Here is a 15,793-nt window from a genome sequence, read left to right on the forward strand (position 1 = left end):
TTGCCATTTTTGATTCTTTTATTCTCATATTTGACATCATGAAGTCTTGCAACTTCAAGACCTTCTCTAGAATGTACTTACTCTCTCATAAGCATTTTCTGAAAGGCCACATTCTTGAGCAGCTTTTTAAGTGCCTCAGTCAGCACTTGAGCATTATCTTTGAGTCCTTTGGCAGATTATTTATAGAATGTTTGGGAGGCAAGTAACTTAGTTGAGAAGGACAGAAATTGAGCAAGCCTTGCTTTGCTTTAATTTTTAGTTTCAAAGCCCCTGCTTATTTGCTCTTATGTTCTGGTACTCTTATCATTGGAAAAGCTTTACTTTGTGAAATCCCAAGGAAAGTAGGCAGAAACGTGCCTTTGATAGCTACTGCAAAGCAATTATTTGTTTCCAGTCATGGACACTTCTCAGTTCTTAACGTATGTCAGTGCTCCTGAGAAACTAGTTGGATAAATGGGTATATTTGCTTTATTTTAGAATGACTTTACCTTTAAAATGACAATACTCTTTTCTCCAAAACAAATAAAGGTTGAATCTGCATGGAATATTAGAAAACTGAGTTCCACACTCTGCTGGTTTGAGGTATGATTTTCAGTTGTAATTTTTTAGATTTATTTAAAAAGTTATTTTTCTTTTGCCATTAGTTCATTTTGGGTGTAATTCAAGCAATTTCTTAACTTCTAAAAGTGGAAACTTTATTATACAAAATTTCCCCCACCTTTAATAAAATTCTGATTGCATTTGTAACTATTCCACTAATCATAGTATACAAATGAAGCTAGGGAAGGTGTTGTGGAATTTGGGAGCAGGAGAACACCCTTTGGAGGAAGAATCACATGTAGTCTGTTGGGGGAACAAGTAGGGTGGAGTTAGAGCATGTTTGTAAGTTGGCATATATTTTGGCTCAGAGCTCAAAGTTGGGTATCAAACCTAGGTGATAGTTCTACTAGCTGCCATTTCCTGACCATCAGGACTGTGCTAAGCATTTTATATATATTAAGTCTCCTGTTCCTTCTAATAAGTCTGTAAGATAAGTATTACTGCTATTTTACAGATGAGGAAACTTAGATCATATAGTTTAAATATCTTATCTTAGGTCCTACAATTAGTATGGTCAGAGCTGATAACTCTCCTAGTAATCATTGTTTTTATATCTCTTTCCTAGAAAATAGTTGTGTAAGTCTTATCAAAAGATATTTTAAAATGTACTAGCTCTGAACAAATTGTTGAACACCAAAACAGTAATTTAAATAGGAACTTTAGGGCAGCCTGGGTGGCTCAGCGGTTTAGCACTGCCTTCAGCCCAGGATATGATCCTGGAGACCCGGGATCAAGTTCCATATCAGGTTTCCTGCATGGAGCCTACTTCTCCCTCTGCCTGTGTCTCTGCCTCTCTCTCTGTGTCTCTCATGAATAAATAAATACAATCTTAAAAAAGAAATAAAATGAAATAAATAAATAGGAACTTTGAGAAAGTATCATTTTAGGGAAGTACCAGGCTGGCTTATTCGGTGGAGCATATGACCATGACCTTGGGATCGTCAGTTCCAGCCCCATGTTGGGTGTAGAGATTATGTAAAAAAAGAAAGGAAGGAAGAAAAGCTAGCATTTAAAAGAAGTGTCAATTTAAATAACTGATAATTGCTTCATCAATTAAGTGCTATTTTTTTTTTCCACTTTAAATCCTAGGTACAGAGATGGTTAAATTGTAAAATCCAGGGCTGTTTATTCAAATAATAGATAAGACTTGAACAAGAATTGAGACATTCAGCTCTGTCAGAAAATTTTGCTACTCCAAAGAATGTTCCATGAACCAGTGGATCGACCAGCATCCTTGGCTGGGAGCTTGTTAGAAAGACAGAATCTCAGTCCAGACCCACTGAAGCAGAAACTGTAGCAAGGTCTCCAGGGATTCATATGCATATTACAGATGGAGGAGCACTGCTCTCTAGATTTCACTTGGGTTCTTCTTATTTCTGTGATCAGCATATAATGGAAAAACTGGTTTTTTAATGATTGCTTTGGTTACTTAGGTTGAAAACAAAGTAGTTGGTGACTAAATAATTTCATAGCTCAGTTATTAAAATCTACGTGAATAAATTCACCTATTCATGATTTTACTTTGAAATTTTTATTGTTTTTGAGATAACTTAGAATTGCCAGAGATATAAAAAGCTATGTGAAACTTATTAAAGTATTTAGTTTTCGGTAGAATTTTAAAAATGTTTATAATTCTTTTTAGCTATAAACTGTTCTTTGTCAGGTACTCTATATTCTCAACCAGATCTCTCATTTGTTAAGGATTAACATACATGGAAATTATTCTCTCTTAGTTTTACTTTTTATATTTTAAGTTTTATATACCAGTTACAGTTTTACTCAAAATCCAATAAACAATTTTGCACAAAGTGATATCAGTAAGTTTTGAATTGCTGATGGTTTCAGTTTGGTACTATTCAATATAAAATACTTTTTTTCAAGAAGTCACTTTTCACTTTAATAAGTGAAAACAAATTACTGAAGTAAATACCACGTATTTACCAAGTATTACTTATGCCCGAAGCACTAAAAAAAAGAGTAGAAGAGGGAGAGGTAGGAGACTGCGAATGCACTTCACTGGAGTTCCACATCTTTCATCTACACTATCTTGAATAGTCCTAAAGGACAAAAATATGAAACGTATATTATTTAACAGTGTCTTTTATGTGCATCTGCATTTTGTTAGTGCCATGTGTTTTAGATTCATATTTGTAATTCTTAAAAGACTTTCTAAAACTTTCCTGCTGCATATGTGATTTTTGGGGAGCATTTGTGATATCTTGATAAAGTATGAGAAATTACAAAGACTGCAATTAAGTGTTTTAATGTAAGGTATACAAAAAGAATCTCATTTCATGGTTTTGTATTTCCCTCTTGTGTGGCTTCATGGTGATCCAAACTTAGAGTTTTTAATTGAGAGTAGCTTCATATTACTTGGTGTCCTTTTGTTTATATAATATGGAAATGATTACTTATTTAAACTCTGCTTCACAGACTTGGACCAATGTTCATGAAATCCTTGTGTCTTTTGGAAGAAGAGTTTTGTGCTACCCACTTTATCGCCACTTCAAGCTGGTGATGAAAGCCTACAGAGACACTATAAAGATATTGCAACTGGGTAAGATAAAGATATTCTTGTGCTTGCAAATTTGAGAGTGGAAAAGTTATGTTTTTAGCCAGTGAGGATGTTGTGAGTTTTGCTTTTCTCTGCATAAATGAGTAATGAAAATCATCAAATTCAATCACTTCTCCCCCCTCAGGTATATAAAGTAATAATTCCTCTCTGTAGATATATAATCACAAGTGAGGTGTGGTACTCTTTCCTGAGAGATGCTGGAAGGGTTGGTGGAGAAGGTTCACATAGTATTCCAAACCAGTTTGTAGTATAGTGGATTGCATCATTCATTATTTCTTGGATGTCTGCAGTTTTCTAGGCATTACACTAGGATTATGGGTATAATAGTAATAATAAGATATATTCCCTGTTTTTATGCAGTTTACAGTTTTCCCAGGGGGACAGATGACAAATAAGTAAGCAATTCCATCATAGAGTGAAAAGCACTCTGTCCAGGGACATAGTGATCACTGGGAGGGGACACAGAACCCGGACTTGGGATGTCAGGAAAGGCTTTCCAAAGAAAACACATTTACTCTGAGGACTTTTGACTATTGCCAAATCTAACCTGGAAAAGACAAATATTTGCTAGTTTTAAGGATGTGGAAAATGTTGAGCTCTGAAACAAATTCCAAAGTGACTAACAGCATCATTGGATGAAGTATATAATTTCCAAGGTAATGACTTTGAAGGTAGTGGCATCCGTTTGTATGGATTAGTTCTGGCACATTTATTTAAAAATCACTTTCCATCCTTTATGGTCATTTCTTATATTCTTCCCTTGGGGAGTCTGATTGCTCCTTTGTCCTTAGATTAAGATACTTCTGGGGCTTAGTTTTCAGACTTCAGGATAAGAAGGGAAAGTAAGGACGCCCTTCCCTTTACCACCCAGGTAACATCATTGGCTTAAGAGGAAGAATCCCATCTCTAATCTTTTGTCCCCTTCTAGAAGTATACCTATGTTTTTCTTTGACTTTTGTGTAACCTATCACCTTGTCCTAGGGGGAAAAATCATATTTGAAGTAGATTCTTTTAAGGCAGATAATAATTCTAAAAATGAATTATAGTTAAATGAAAGATACCTTTTTTAGTAATCCACTTGGATTAGGCTGGCTGTATTTTGTTTTGAAGAATTGTTGTTCATAAGATTGCAGAGCTACTACCTTTGAAAAATCGATCTTGTTGGTGGGAAAGAAACTGCTTTGGTTTTTTTCCTGTTATTTCTTCTTGGCTTCTAAGATATTTCTTGAGTTGCAAAACATTGCCTTGGAAAATCAACCTATTATAAATGACTGTTGAACTTGAGTTACATGTCATCATAATTAATTTTTTGTTTAAGTCATGTTAGATGATCTCATTATTCACAGATTTATATAGTGAGAATGAGTTTGCGATTATCCTGTTACATCATGGTTTCCAGATGGAAAACTGGCAAAACCCCCGTGTGTGTGTGTGTGTGTACGTGCGTGTGCAAGTGTGCACACACTCGTGCGCATGGTTGCTGCTTTTTATTCTGGGAACTAATCTAGTTCTCTGGATTTTCATTTGAAAAGTAATCAGTTCTGTGATTGCATGACCAGAAATAAATTTGATTGCATTGACTTATTATGTGGTAATCAATTACTCAAACAGTTTAGTAGGTGAGAATTGAAATTGAGACTTGACTTTTCATCATTATCACTTTTGACTTTTTATCAGCTGTGTCTTGGTAGCAACGTCAAACCTTAGGTAACACACCAGAGGTCTGTCTGTTGCAAAAGAATCTGAAGTCTCTGTAAACTGTACAAAGCATGTTCTGAGGCTAATTTGGGTCATGGTTAGTTAGTGCTGAAACAGAGAGTTGGGTTGTCTAGAATTCATACCATAAGCTATGGGGAGGACAAGCTCTGGATGTGGGTCGTAAGCTGTGTTGGTATAGGTGGATGGCACAGGGATGCCATTTTTGCTATTGAAGAATCTCGTTTTGTTTAGATACCCTGTAATTGAAGCAGGGGTAGTTCTGTAGCATTCAGTATTTTCCAAGAATGTATTTGTGCCTACTTATAATTCAAAATGTAATCATGTGATCACACTTTTCGTGAGAAAGGTCAGTTCAGTGCTTCCATAGTTTGAAAGTAACAACTCTCCCCCTTAAGAAATATTGATCATAATTGGAAGGAGCTTTCAAAACCAATGTATCAAGACTTCAGAATTTATAGAATATTTCATTATCATAGATTGACTAAGATCTGAGTTTTCATTTTATTTTAAGATTTGAGTTTTTAAAAGAACCATGAATTTGCTTTGCCTTGACTTCACAGGAGCCTTCACAAGAATTCTTTCCCGCGCTTTGAGTTAGTCTCAATCTTGTGTTACTTCTCCCACCGCTTCTCTACCTCTGTGGGGACTGTGTACATTGATCTCTCACTGTCGCTACATGTCTATTCCAAATTCCTTAGGGCAGAAAACCCGCTCTGCCCCTTTAAGGACTATTTTAGTGCTTAACACAGTACTTGTGCATGGAGTTTCTGTCCCTGATCAGTAACCTTAGGCCACATGATCATCCCTGTTTTTTGTTTCTGTCCTGTGTCTTGAGCAACTTTCACTTCCTCCCCCTGTTCCATTCTTTTGGGAAGACGTGGGTAGAATCCTTGATGAGAGCATCACTTAGCTGTGGTTACTCACTGAAAATAAGTGAAAAAAGAGATGAAAAGAGAACAGCTTTTCTAATATGCCTTGAAATTTTATTCTGTTTAGAAGTGGCATAGTTTAATATTTGATTATACACTTCATACGGTTTATTATTCGTACTAATATCTGCATTTCATTAATCTTTATGATGACATTCCTCACTCTGCTCTTGCTCAGCTTTTGAACATATAATGTAACTATTACATTGAAGGTGCTGAACATCATGGGAAACAACTTAATTTTTTTCTCTCAGTTCTCCCTTTGAACTCATTCTTTCTGTTCTTTTATTGTTTCTGGATGGAATATATATCCTATAAATATCATATCACATACATACCTATCTTATATAATGGATATTCTGTAAATTTTTATATCACTTTAAATTATAGGGGTCTCTTTTAAGTACTTAAAATGTCCTCTTTGAACTTGATTAAAAAAGTAAATCTTCCCTTTCCCATCTCAGGGCTGCCTCAGGTTGGGAAGCCAGCACCGGGGAGAGGAGGCTCCTCTTTGCTATTGCAGGAAGTACCATTTGCTTCCAGAGCAGGCTTCTTTCTACATAGCCACCACAGGCTACCTATTCCTGCTTCTCGATAGGGGGCTTTTATCAGGTGTGGGGCAGATACCAATCTTTGTACCCTACAACTGCCAGAGGTGGTAGGTTACACTGTCTAAGGCCCCTCTTAAAACTCCCTTTCTCAGGGGGATCCCTGGGTGGCTCAGCGGTTTGGCGCCTGCCTTTGGCCCGGGGCGCGATCCTGGAGTCCCGGGATCGGGTCCCAGGTCGGGCTCCTGGCTTGGAGCCTGCTTCTCCCTCCTCCTGTGTCTCTGCCCCCCCCTCTTTCTCTCTCTCTCTCTCTCTCTCTCTGTCTATGATAAATAAATAAATAAATCTTTAAAAAAAAAAAACAAACCTCCCTTTCTCTTGGTTTAGGTTGACAGGAAAGTAATTCTTCCCCTCTCCCATGGAGGCTGGTTGAAATCCATAGTACTACAGTCTTAGCCAAAGAGATTATTCTTGACTTCTTTGCCTTAAACTCCTGGGGATCAGTGTTGGGCCAGGGGGTCGTAAATCATCAGTGTTTTGTTAGTCTAAATTTAGCATAGAGAGGTTAGCATCTTTTTTTAATATATACATATACTTGCTATTTGCTTTGTCCTTTGTGGGGCTATTGGAAATGAGTCAGAAAGAATCTTGGTTTACTGTGCTAGTACAGTAATAATAACCACAGTTGCCACAGTAACTCTTTCCTGTGGGCCAGTGCTAGGTTCCATACTTTAGATGCCTTATCTCATTTCGTCCATACTGTAATCCTGGAGGATTACTTTTCCCATTTGGCAGGTAGAAGACAGGCTCAGAGAAGTTCAGTCACTTGTCCAGGGTCACAAAGCTATTTGTTGGTAGAGCCTGGATTTGACACCAAATCAAAAGTTGGACTCAAAAGTTTGTGCCTTTTGAAGTGTGGAAATAGTTGTAAATGAAATTATAGGAAGCCTGGGGTTTATTTTAGAATATCCCAGAGGTCTTGGGGGGAAGTGGGCCAGGTGTGGCCAGGTTGGCCACAAGTTGGTACCTGTGTGAAGCTGGTGATGCATATGTGGCAGCTCACCATCCTGTGGTCTCCTTTTGCACATGATTTGCCTTCATAAAAAGCTTTTTGGTTTTTTTAAGTGTGGGCTCTTAACCACTATAATTCAATGTTTTAAATTTAAGTATATTCACCATTTTGTGGAAACCTTGTAATTCCTGTTCAGACAGTTATATAGATTTTTTGGCTGATGAAAACATATGTTTGAAATCAGGTTTTTTTTTTTTTTTGTCCTATTTTTTTAAACGATTTCTAAATTTATTTATTCATGAGAGACAGAGAGAGAGGTAGAGACACAGCAGAGGGAGAAGCATGGAGCCCAACGTGGGTGGGACTCAATCCCAGGTCTCCAGGATCACGCCCTGGCCTGAAGGCAGTGCTAAACCGCTGAGCCACCCAGGCTGCCCATTGTTTTGTTTTTTTAAAGATTTTATTTTTAAGTAATCTCTCCCCAGCATGGGGTTTGGACTCAAACGCCTGAGATCAAGAGTTGCATCCTATACCAACCAAGCCAGCCAGGCCTTCCAGTTCTGTTTTGTTTTGAAGGCTAACAGAAACCTACCTTTCTATAAATGTTTGAGGTCTGATGCCTAGTAGCTCCAAGGTAGGCTATAACTCTAGGAACAGCCTTCATGAGATTAGTTCTTGTTACCAACTAAAAAGTGGTTTTTCCTATAATTAATAGCCCTTACATATTAGTGTTTATTGGGCTTAACAATCAGTTTTTCAGAAATGACTGCCTTATTTGGTCCTTCTGTAGATAGCTATAATCTCAGTCCATGTGAAAGACAAGAATCGTAGGACAGGGCTTGGAGCTGCTCTTTTTCTTTAAGAAAAATGATTGTCCAAGAAATTGGGGTATGGCAAGTGTATTGTGTGAACTCTGAGTTCTGATGCGACCTTAGAGATGAATTGGTTTTTACCACTTAAATTCTATTTAGCCCAAAGTCAGTTTAGCAAGTGCTTCTTTTCATTGAGTTGTAGAAATTACTCCCAATTTGAAAACTAAAAGATGAAATCACTAGGATTTTCCAATGTTGACATTTATCTGACAGTATTTAATATTTATTCATTCATTCATTCATTCATTCATTTATTCATTGATTGATTGATTGATTGAGACCGTAAGCTCCTGCATCAGCAAGGTTTGGGGAGGAGTTGGTAAGAGGCAGAGGGAGAAGGGGAGAGAGAATCTCAGGCAGGCTCCATGCTCAGTACAGAGCTCAGTACCAGGCTCAATCTTATGATCCTGAGATGCTGGCCTGAGCTGAAATCAAGAGTTGAATGCTCAATCAACTGAGCTACCCAGGTACCCCATTTTGTATTTAATTTTTATGAGTTTCCTATTATGGACATTTTAAAGAACTGTTAGACTTTCTAATTTTTACTTCTCAAATACATTATGTAAAATTATTTTGCAAGCTACTTGCCAATGTTGAGCACTTACTATGTCAAGGTGCTGAGCTAGGTCTGGAGGTATACTCGTGAATAGGGGAACTGTGGCTCATGCACTCAGGGAGCTTAAGATTCTCGTAGGGGTGGTATGGAATTATACAAATATTAGGATTTTTTTTAAATTGCTTTTGTGGTAAGTAGTTCACAGAAGAAATACATTGAATGAAAGTGTAAAGTCAGGGTAATGGGCTTGCCTTCATGTTGTCATTTAAAACATGTAACCTCCTACGGAATGGAGCCTCTACCTTATTTGACTTTTGATTCTCAGTTCCTACTCCTGTTTCCTATTATTCTAAAGTACTTATTAATTGGTTGATGAGTTCATGTATTTATTCATTCAACAGGTATTTCGTCAGTACCCACAAAAATGCGATTTATTATGTGTGGAGTACCTTGTAAATACAGAGAGCTGCAGAAAGATGAATTAGACTTGGGTACTGTATTTGGGGAGTATACGTGCTCATAGAGGAGCTAAGATATCCATCAAAAACAAAATACATGGTAGATGGTGGTTAAGTATGGTACATGAAATGTGGATGAAATAGTTCAAAAAAGAAGGGCTGTTTCAATAGGAATCAGAGAAAGCTTCATTTAAGACATGAGATTTGAATTGGGACTTGAAGGATGAGTGGTATTTAGATACAGTAGAATGGAGGGAAGTATTCTAAATATTATGAGTGAACAGTGTGAAGAAGTTCATAGAATAGTGTGGTTTCATCAGCGATTATTTCAAGTTGATAGACTCTCCGATCCTGAGACTTGCCTTACACAGCCTCTAAATCTAGTTCCCTTTCCTGTCTGAGTTAACTGGTTCACCAGAATTGGTTTCTCTACTTCTTCATGATTATCACTTTATTCCCTTCCCCTATACAGGAGGAAATTCTTACTTTATGTTCTCTTCCTCTCCTGAATTGTTCTTGAGCTTTTTATTTCCTAGTCAATTCCCCATTCCAGTTAAAATGTTTCTAAGAATGGAGCAGTCCTAGTGCTTTCAGGAAATTTAAATAGCATGGAATTCAAATAAAATATTGAAGTGCCGTTTGTGCCTGTTTCTGCTAACCACTTGAGTACCAGCTGATCCAGAAACCAAGGGCTTCAGAGCTCCGGAGCACGTGCGCTGCAGCTGAGATGGGTAAGAGGAGGATAGGGCTCTGCTGTGTGGTCACGACGGAACTGATCCTTGTTCTTTCTCTCTCCCTGGATTGTCCTACCATGTGGCGAAGCAAATTCCTGGTTAGTGTCTTCCTCGGAGCCGAAATTTGTGTTTTCTAGTCTCTTAAATTGGCACATTCTTTCTATTTATCAATATTGTTTGTCCTTGGAGCCTTTGTGGGTTTATACATACACTCTTATGTATAGAAGGATATTGTATATGAGCATAAACACAAAGGTGAGGGTAAATAAAATTCCAGTCATCTTTATAGAATTCCTTTTTCCTCCAATAATCCTGTTAACCAGTAAGTACTGTTAATCACTAGAATTTTTAAAAAGTTGCTCTCATGGTAAGTCTGAGTTGCATTTATGTAAAACCATCGTTGTTTTAAAATACTCTGTAGGGGGCAGCATTTCCTGTATGGTTTACAGATAATAAATTGCCTTTTAATTGTCACAGATGATTAAGAGCCTATGGTTATTCTGCTACCAAAAAAATCACTTGAAATATTTATGTTAGTGTTCTTTGGAAATTTGAGTTATATAGTAATGTACTGGTGGGTATAGCTCAAAAAAATCAACTGATCTCATAAATATTTACTCAGATATAATCAGTTGAAATCTGTATTATATTTCTAATACTATTTAAGATAAATTTTGTAATTTCTGCAGTTTTGGAGCTGAGCAGTGTGGAAAACCAGGTTAGTTACATGGTTTGATATTATGGCTTAAAATTATTTTCTATAGTTAGTGCCTTGTTTAATAAATCTAAAGTCAGTTTTGAGATTGTTTTTATTCATTTGAATTTTCAAGGAAGTAACTTTAAGTTTGCTTCTTTTAAGGAGGATAAAGGCAGAAAATTGTATATATTTAAGACAAATCTGGGAGAACAAAGAGGAACCATTTTATTTTACCCTAATCATAGTAATAGGGTCAGGTCTAGATGAAATTCATTGAATAGTACTTCATATGTTATCTAGAAAACATGGAAGAATTATATTCTTGCAATTTAGAGTTCCTTTAAATAGGAATTAATACTGAAAAATAACAAGCTGGAGACACTTATGCAACATACATAAATCAAATCCCTTCTCTCTCTAAGGCATCATAACAGTATCAGCAAAGAGTTACAGGAATATATATGACTTGGCCTTAGCATTTAAGGAGTTTATTATGTAGCAGTAATGGTAAAACGAAGGAAAGATACAAAATATAAGTATTTATAAGATACAAAGAGGAAAGTCCCTTAGGAAGTTAACTGGACTCACAGGCCAAATCCAAAGGCATCTTGTATGACCTGTGAGCCAAAAATGTTTTTTATGTCTTTAAATGTTGAACGAAAAATCAAAATATGTTTGATGACACATGTAATTTATATGAAATTCAAATTTTAGTGCCCAAGTAAAGCTTTATTGGAATACATCTATGCTAGTTCACTTATGGCTACTTTTGGGAGACTTTGATGAGTGAGCAGAGGTCTTTGGCTGCCTTGTGTCCCAAATACTGGCCAGTATTGAAGGGGATCACTTCAGCTTTTTCCTCTACTCCCTGTAGGTAAGATGTAGCTGATCTAGCTGGTTCCCATAAGGGTAGGTTCCTCAACATTAGGAGAAGTGAATTGAGATGCCTTCTTGTCCAAATAGATGAGTGAGTTACAATGGCAGGGATTAAGACAGTCAGGAGTAATGAGGCCTGTGTGAACTGGATACACATATGCCCCATTCGTAGCCTGTTGTTGCTATGTGGTTCTGTAGCATTGCACATTTGGGGAACTTAAAAAGAATTAGAAAGCAGTGATCTTTAAGATAAGATTTTTCAAAAGTAAAAGTATTAACAATGAAGTAGAGGTGGTAAATAATACCCTAAGAGCCATGGCACGTTAGAGTCCACCTGTGTGGGTCCTAAGTTTTTCATTTCGACTCTCAAGCATTCCAAGTGCCAGCCTGTTTTTCTCACACCCTCTTACACCTGCCAGTTTCCAGCTGCGTTGAGGGTTTGCACCAGATCTCTGCTCTTTCAGTCCCAGCTTGAGACTGACCCTCAACCTTATGGGTTCCAGGAGTAGATGGCAGAAGGAGGTGGGACATATCTTGCATCACTTGAGTAGCTATGCCTAGAAACCTTAAAAACAAACTGGAGGGTATTATGCTGAGTGAAATAAGTCCATCAGAGGAGGACAAACATTATATGGTCTCATTCATTTGGAGAATATAAAAAATAGTGAAAGGGAATAAAGGGGAAAGGAGAAAAAATAAGTGGGAAATATCAGAAAGGGAGACAGAACATGGAAGACTCCGAACCCTAGGAAACGAACTAGGGGTGGTGGAAGGGGAGGAGGGCGGGGGGTGGGGGTGACTGGGTGGCGGGCACTGAGGTGGGCACTTCACTGGATGAGCACTGGGTGTTATTCTGTATGTTGGCCAATTGAACACCAATAAAAAAATAAATCTTTAAAAAAAAACCAAAAACACAAAAACAAGGCAGATCCCTTACCTTTTTTCCCCACTTAACTTTGTGCTACTCTCTTCAGCCAGAACCTAGTCAGAATGTAGGGGATGGGTCATAGGATTCCAGTGTCATACCTCTCTGTGAACCCAATAGGGTGCTTTTGAGTAGAGATGAGGGCTTGATAAGGAAGAAGCACACAGCATGGGCCTAGTGAGGGAGGCTTAGTGGTAGTTACTACTTAAAGAATGTGTAGGATGTAGAAAAGAAGTGAAGGAAGGTATTCCCTGAGAAAGCTACAAGATAAGGAAAAGCAGCTAGAGGAAAATAAGAGTTAGGTCCACAAAATAGCCAGTATTCTAGTTTGTCTGAAAGTGTGGGATGCAGAGGGGAATTGTGGGGAAAAAGGTACGAATAGTGTGTTGGGCCAGGATTGTGGAGAGTCTGCAGGGCCTTGCTGAAGAAACTGGGCCTTACTTACGAAGGTACTGCTGCAATGTGTGTGATGGGCTCACAAAGTCACATTCATGCAGCAGTAACACAGGACAGTCATTGAGGAGTGAGATGAGTGGCACAGACAAGAGAGGAAACTGCTATTCTTACCTGGAGACAGGTAGTTTAGGTGCAGGTAATATGGTCTGAACTGGAGTGCCCGAGGTGGTGTGGAGTGGGAAGGAATATGGGGGCAGATGCTTCACCAGTAGCAAGGAAGCAAGTGGGATCCCGTCTGACCTGCTATCCTCCTTCCCTTGTCATCTGTAGTGTTTACCTGGTCATTGTCTCATTACCTTCCATAGGAGTTCTAAAGATCTACCCTCTCTGTTGACACATGGAAACAGATTTGGATTAAATATCAAACACCAGGCAAGCCGACCCATGTCCCCCATGACTGACCACAGGCTGCATAACTGTTCCACACAGAACAGTTATAATTGTTACCATTTTTACATTGTAGTCAAATCAGCTAGAACTGCACCAAGATTATGTAAATATGACTTTTTAATGATCTTTCTTTAGCCTTCTAGAATTTGGAACCAGAACTCCAAGAACTTAATTTCATAATCAAAATTCTCATGTAACCTTTTAGTGCGCATTGAACTTCCATGTAGTTGTGGATACTTAATCATTTTTACTAAATTTTATTTACTATACATGATTAAAATGTAAAGAAGCATAACTCCATTTTATCAGTGTGCCCATTATTTAGCAGTGACGACACACTCACTGTAATACAGGGAGGATTTTAGAAAGGTTGGTTCTTTTTCCCTTGACATACTCATCAGTGTATCAAAGCGTCAGAAGGAACTCATAAGGCTGGTTGGACTGGGTTGGTTTTTTCCTTTTATGAGCCATTTGAGGAATCCAGTTGTCTTTCTTCCTATATATTTCTTCTTTCTGACTTCATGCACAATTTTAGTTTTCCCAGTTCAAAATCCAAAGAATGAGTCAGAACTGTGAATATTAAGTAATACCTATTGGAAAAACAATCTCACAGTCTTAATTAAAACAACATTAAAATGAATTATTTGAAGTTGAGCTACCAGGCATTGAGATACATCCTGTCTTCATAAGGTAGAATAGTTGAGGTAAAATTGTACCTGTAGAATTAATCTTAAACACTGTTTTAAAATATTTATTCATTCATTCATTTACTAATTCATTCATTCATTTATTTAATTATTTATAAGTAGGCTCCACACCCAGCATAAAGCCCAGTGGGAGGTTTGAATTACAATCCTGAAATTAAGACCTGACTGAGATCAAGAATTGGATGCATAACTGACTGAGCCACCCAGGTGCCCCTATTTTTTGTTTTTTTAAAATCCAGGTTTAGATTGCAACTGTTTCCAGAGACTTTTTCCATAAATCTTCAGCTTTTAAAGCTTTCTACATTTGTACTTAATATATAGATGGGTTTTTTGTTTTTAAATGTTCTATCTTAAATTTGGATGCCCAGCTCTTCAAAAGAAATTGAAATTAGTTATACTACCATTATGCAGTTTTGATGACATCCTGCTACATATTTCTAGACTGAAGCAATCACTACTTTGACTTTAAGGCAAATGGAGTTAATGTCGAGGCTGTCCTTCTAAACCAGCAAACCTTGCAGGTACTGTTAGAGCACAAAAGGCAAATAGCAGCCTTGGGTTAAATCCATTATTTGAACTTTTGATGGTGTAATAATATTAAAAAGGTTGGCATACTACATTCTTTCAGGGAATAGATAGGATAAAGGAAGGTATAAACACATTGGATATTCTACATTTGTCATGGCACAATAATGTAAATTCATAGATCACACAGGTGTTATAACTAGACACTAACTGAGCAGTTTGACCAAGTGTTTCTGAACTTAGTCTTTATACTCCAGACTTTATTAGCAACCAGCTTTACCAAACAGGATCCTACAATTTGCTAGACATTGTTCTAGATGAGGGAAAAAAGGTGAAGAGCCACTATGTTCTTTCCTTTCCAGGAGTTTGCCATACCAGATGATCGATACTGACACAGTATTTATTGCACAGTGGCTGGGAGGCAGATGGACTTATTTTCAGATCCTGACTGTTGCTTCATAGCTGTAATCTTGGCCAATTCCATATCCTTGAGCCTCCCTTTTCTCATCTATGAAGTGAGGAAGGCAGTAACTAATTGGTGGGCTTAAGTGATGTAATGTGTGGAAAGTACTTGGTGCAGAGCAAGTGGGTAGCTACAAACTCCCATATTAGATGGGTATGGCAGGCATTTTGAAAGAGCCCTTATCAGCTGGAGGGAGAATTGGGACCCCATTCCTAGAAGCAGTACTGCCTAATTTGAGACTTGATAGTGACTTAGGATTGGACTTGCATTCTAGGCAAAGGGAACATCTACAAAGTATATGTTTGCTTTGTGTTAATTTTGTTTGTGGCTATAATAATAATATACGTAATTCTAATAACTAAGAATGTTTAAAAATCGATATAGGATCATAAATTTGTGTTCAAAATAGTAACTCTTAATTACTTCATATGTGATTCTTATTACAGCTCTGAAATGTAGGAGCCTAAATAGCCCTATGAGGAATTTGAGGATAAAACAGTGAGATGGTTTGAAAAACTTTCATAAAATTGAATTTAATGTATGTTTGTGTTCATTGTTAAGGATGTGACTTTAAGCTACTTCCTGACAGAGCCTGGTATTGAAGCAAATTACCACACTTTGATTCTCTTAATTTTGATTAATTTGACACAATTACCCTATCATCTCTTTCTATGGTTTAATCTATGAAAATTAATGTTAGAAGTAATTAGTAAGTTATCCTTTCTGATCATGTGGTCTCCTCAAAATCCCA

The 15,793-nt window shown here is 37.4% G+C and overlaps 1 protein-coding gene and 1 long non-coding RNA gene across 2 annotated transcripts in view; one reads left to right on the forward strand and one right to left on the reverse strand.

Moving 5' to 3' along the window:
* Positions 1–15,793, forward strand: part of SHQ1 (SHQ1, H/ACA ribonucleoprotein assembly factor) — a 101,859-nt gene that overhangs the window by 35,925 nt on the left and 50,141 nt on the right. The window contains exons 8-9 of the mRNA XM_072785377.1: positions 529–582; positions 3,034–3,157. Of these exons, the coding sequence (XP_072641478.1) occupies positions 529–582; positions 3,034–3,157 (178 nt within the window). The remainder of the gene's footprint in view (positions 1–528; positions 583–3,033; positions 3,158–15,793) is intronic.
* Positions 5,377–7,256, reverse strand: LOC140611283 (uncharacterized). Its single transcript, XR_012012561.1, has 2 exons — positions 6,967–7,256; positions 5,377–5,817 (listed from the first exon to the last, which is right to left on the reverse strand). It is a non-coding gene; the product is annotated as an uncharacterized lncRNA (long non-coding RNA).

Source organism: Canis lupus, chromosome 19, assembly GCF_048164855.1.
Source record: "Canis lupus baileyi chromosome 19, mCanLup2.hap1, whole genome shotgun sequence".
NCBI classification, from domain to species: domain Eukaryota; kingdom Metazoa; phylum Chordata; class Mammalia; order Carnivora; family Canidae; genus Canis; species Canis lupus.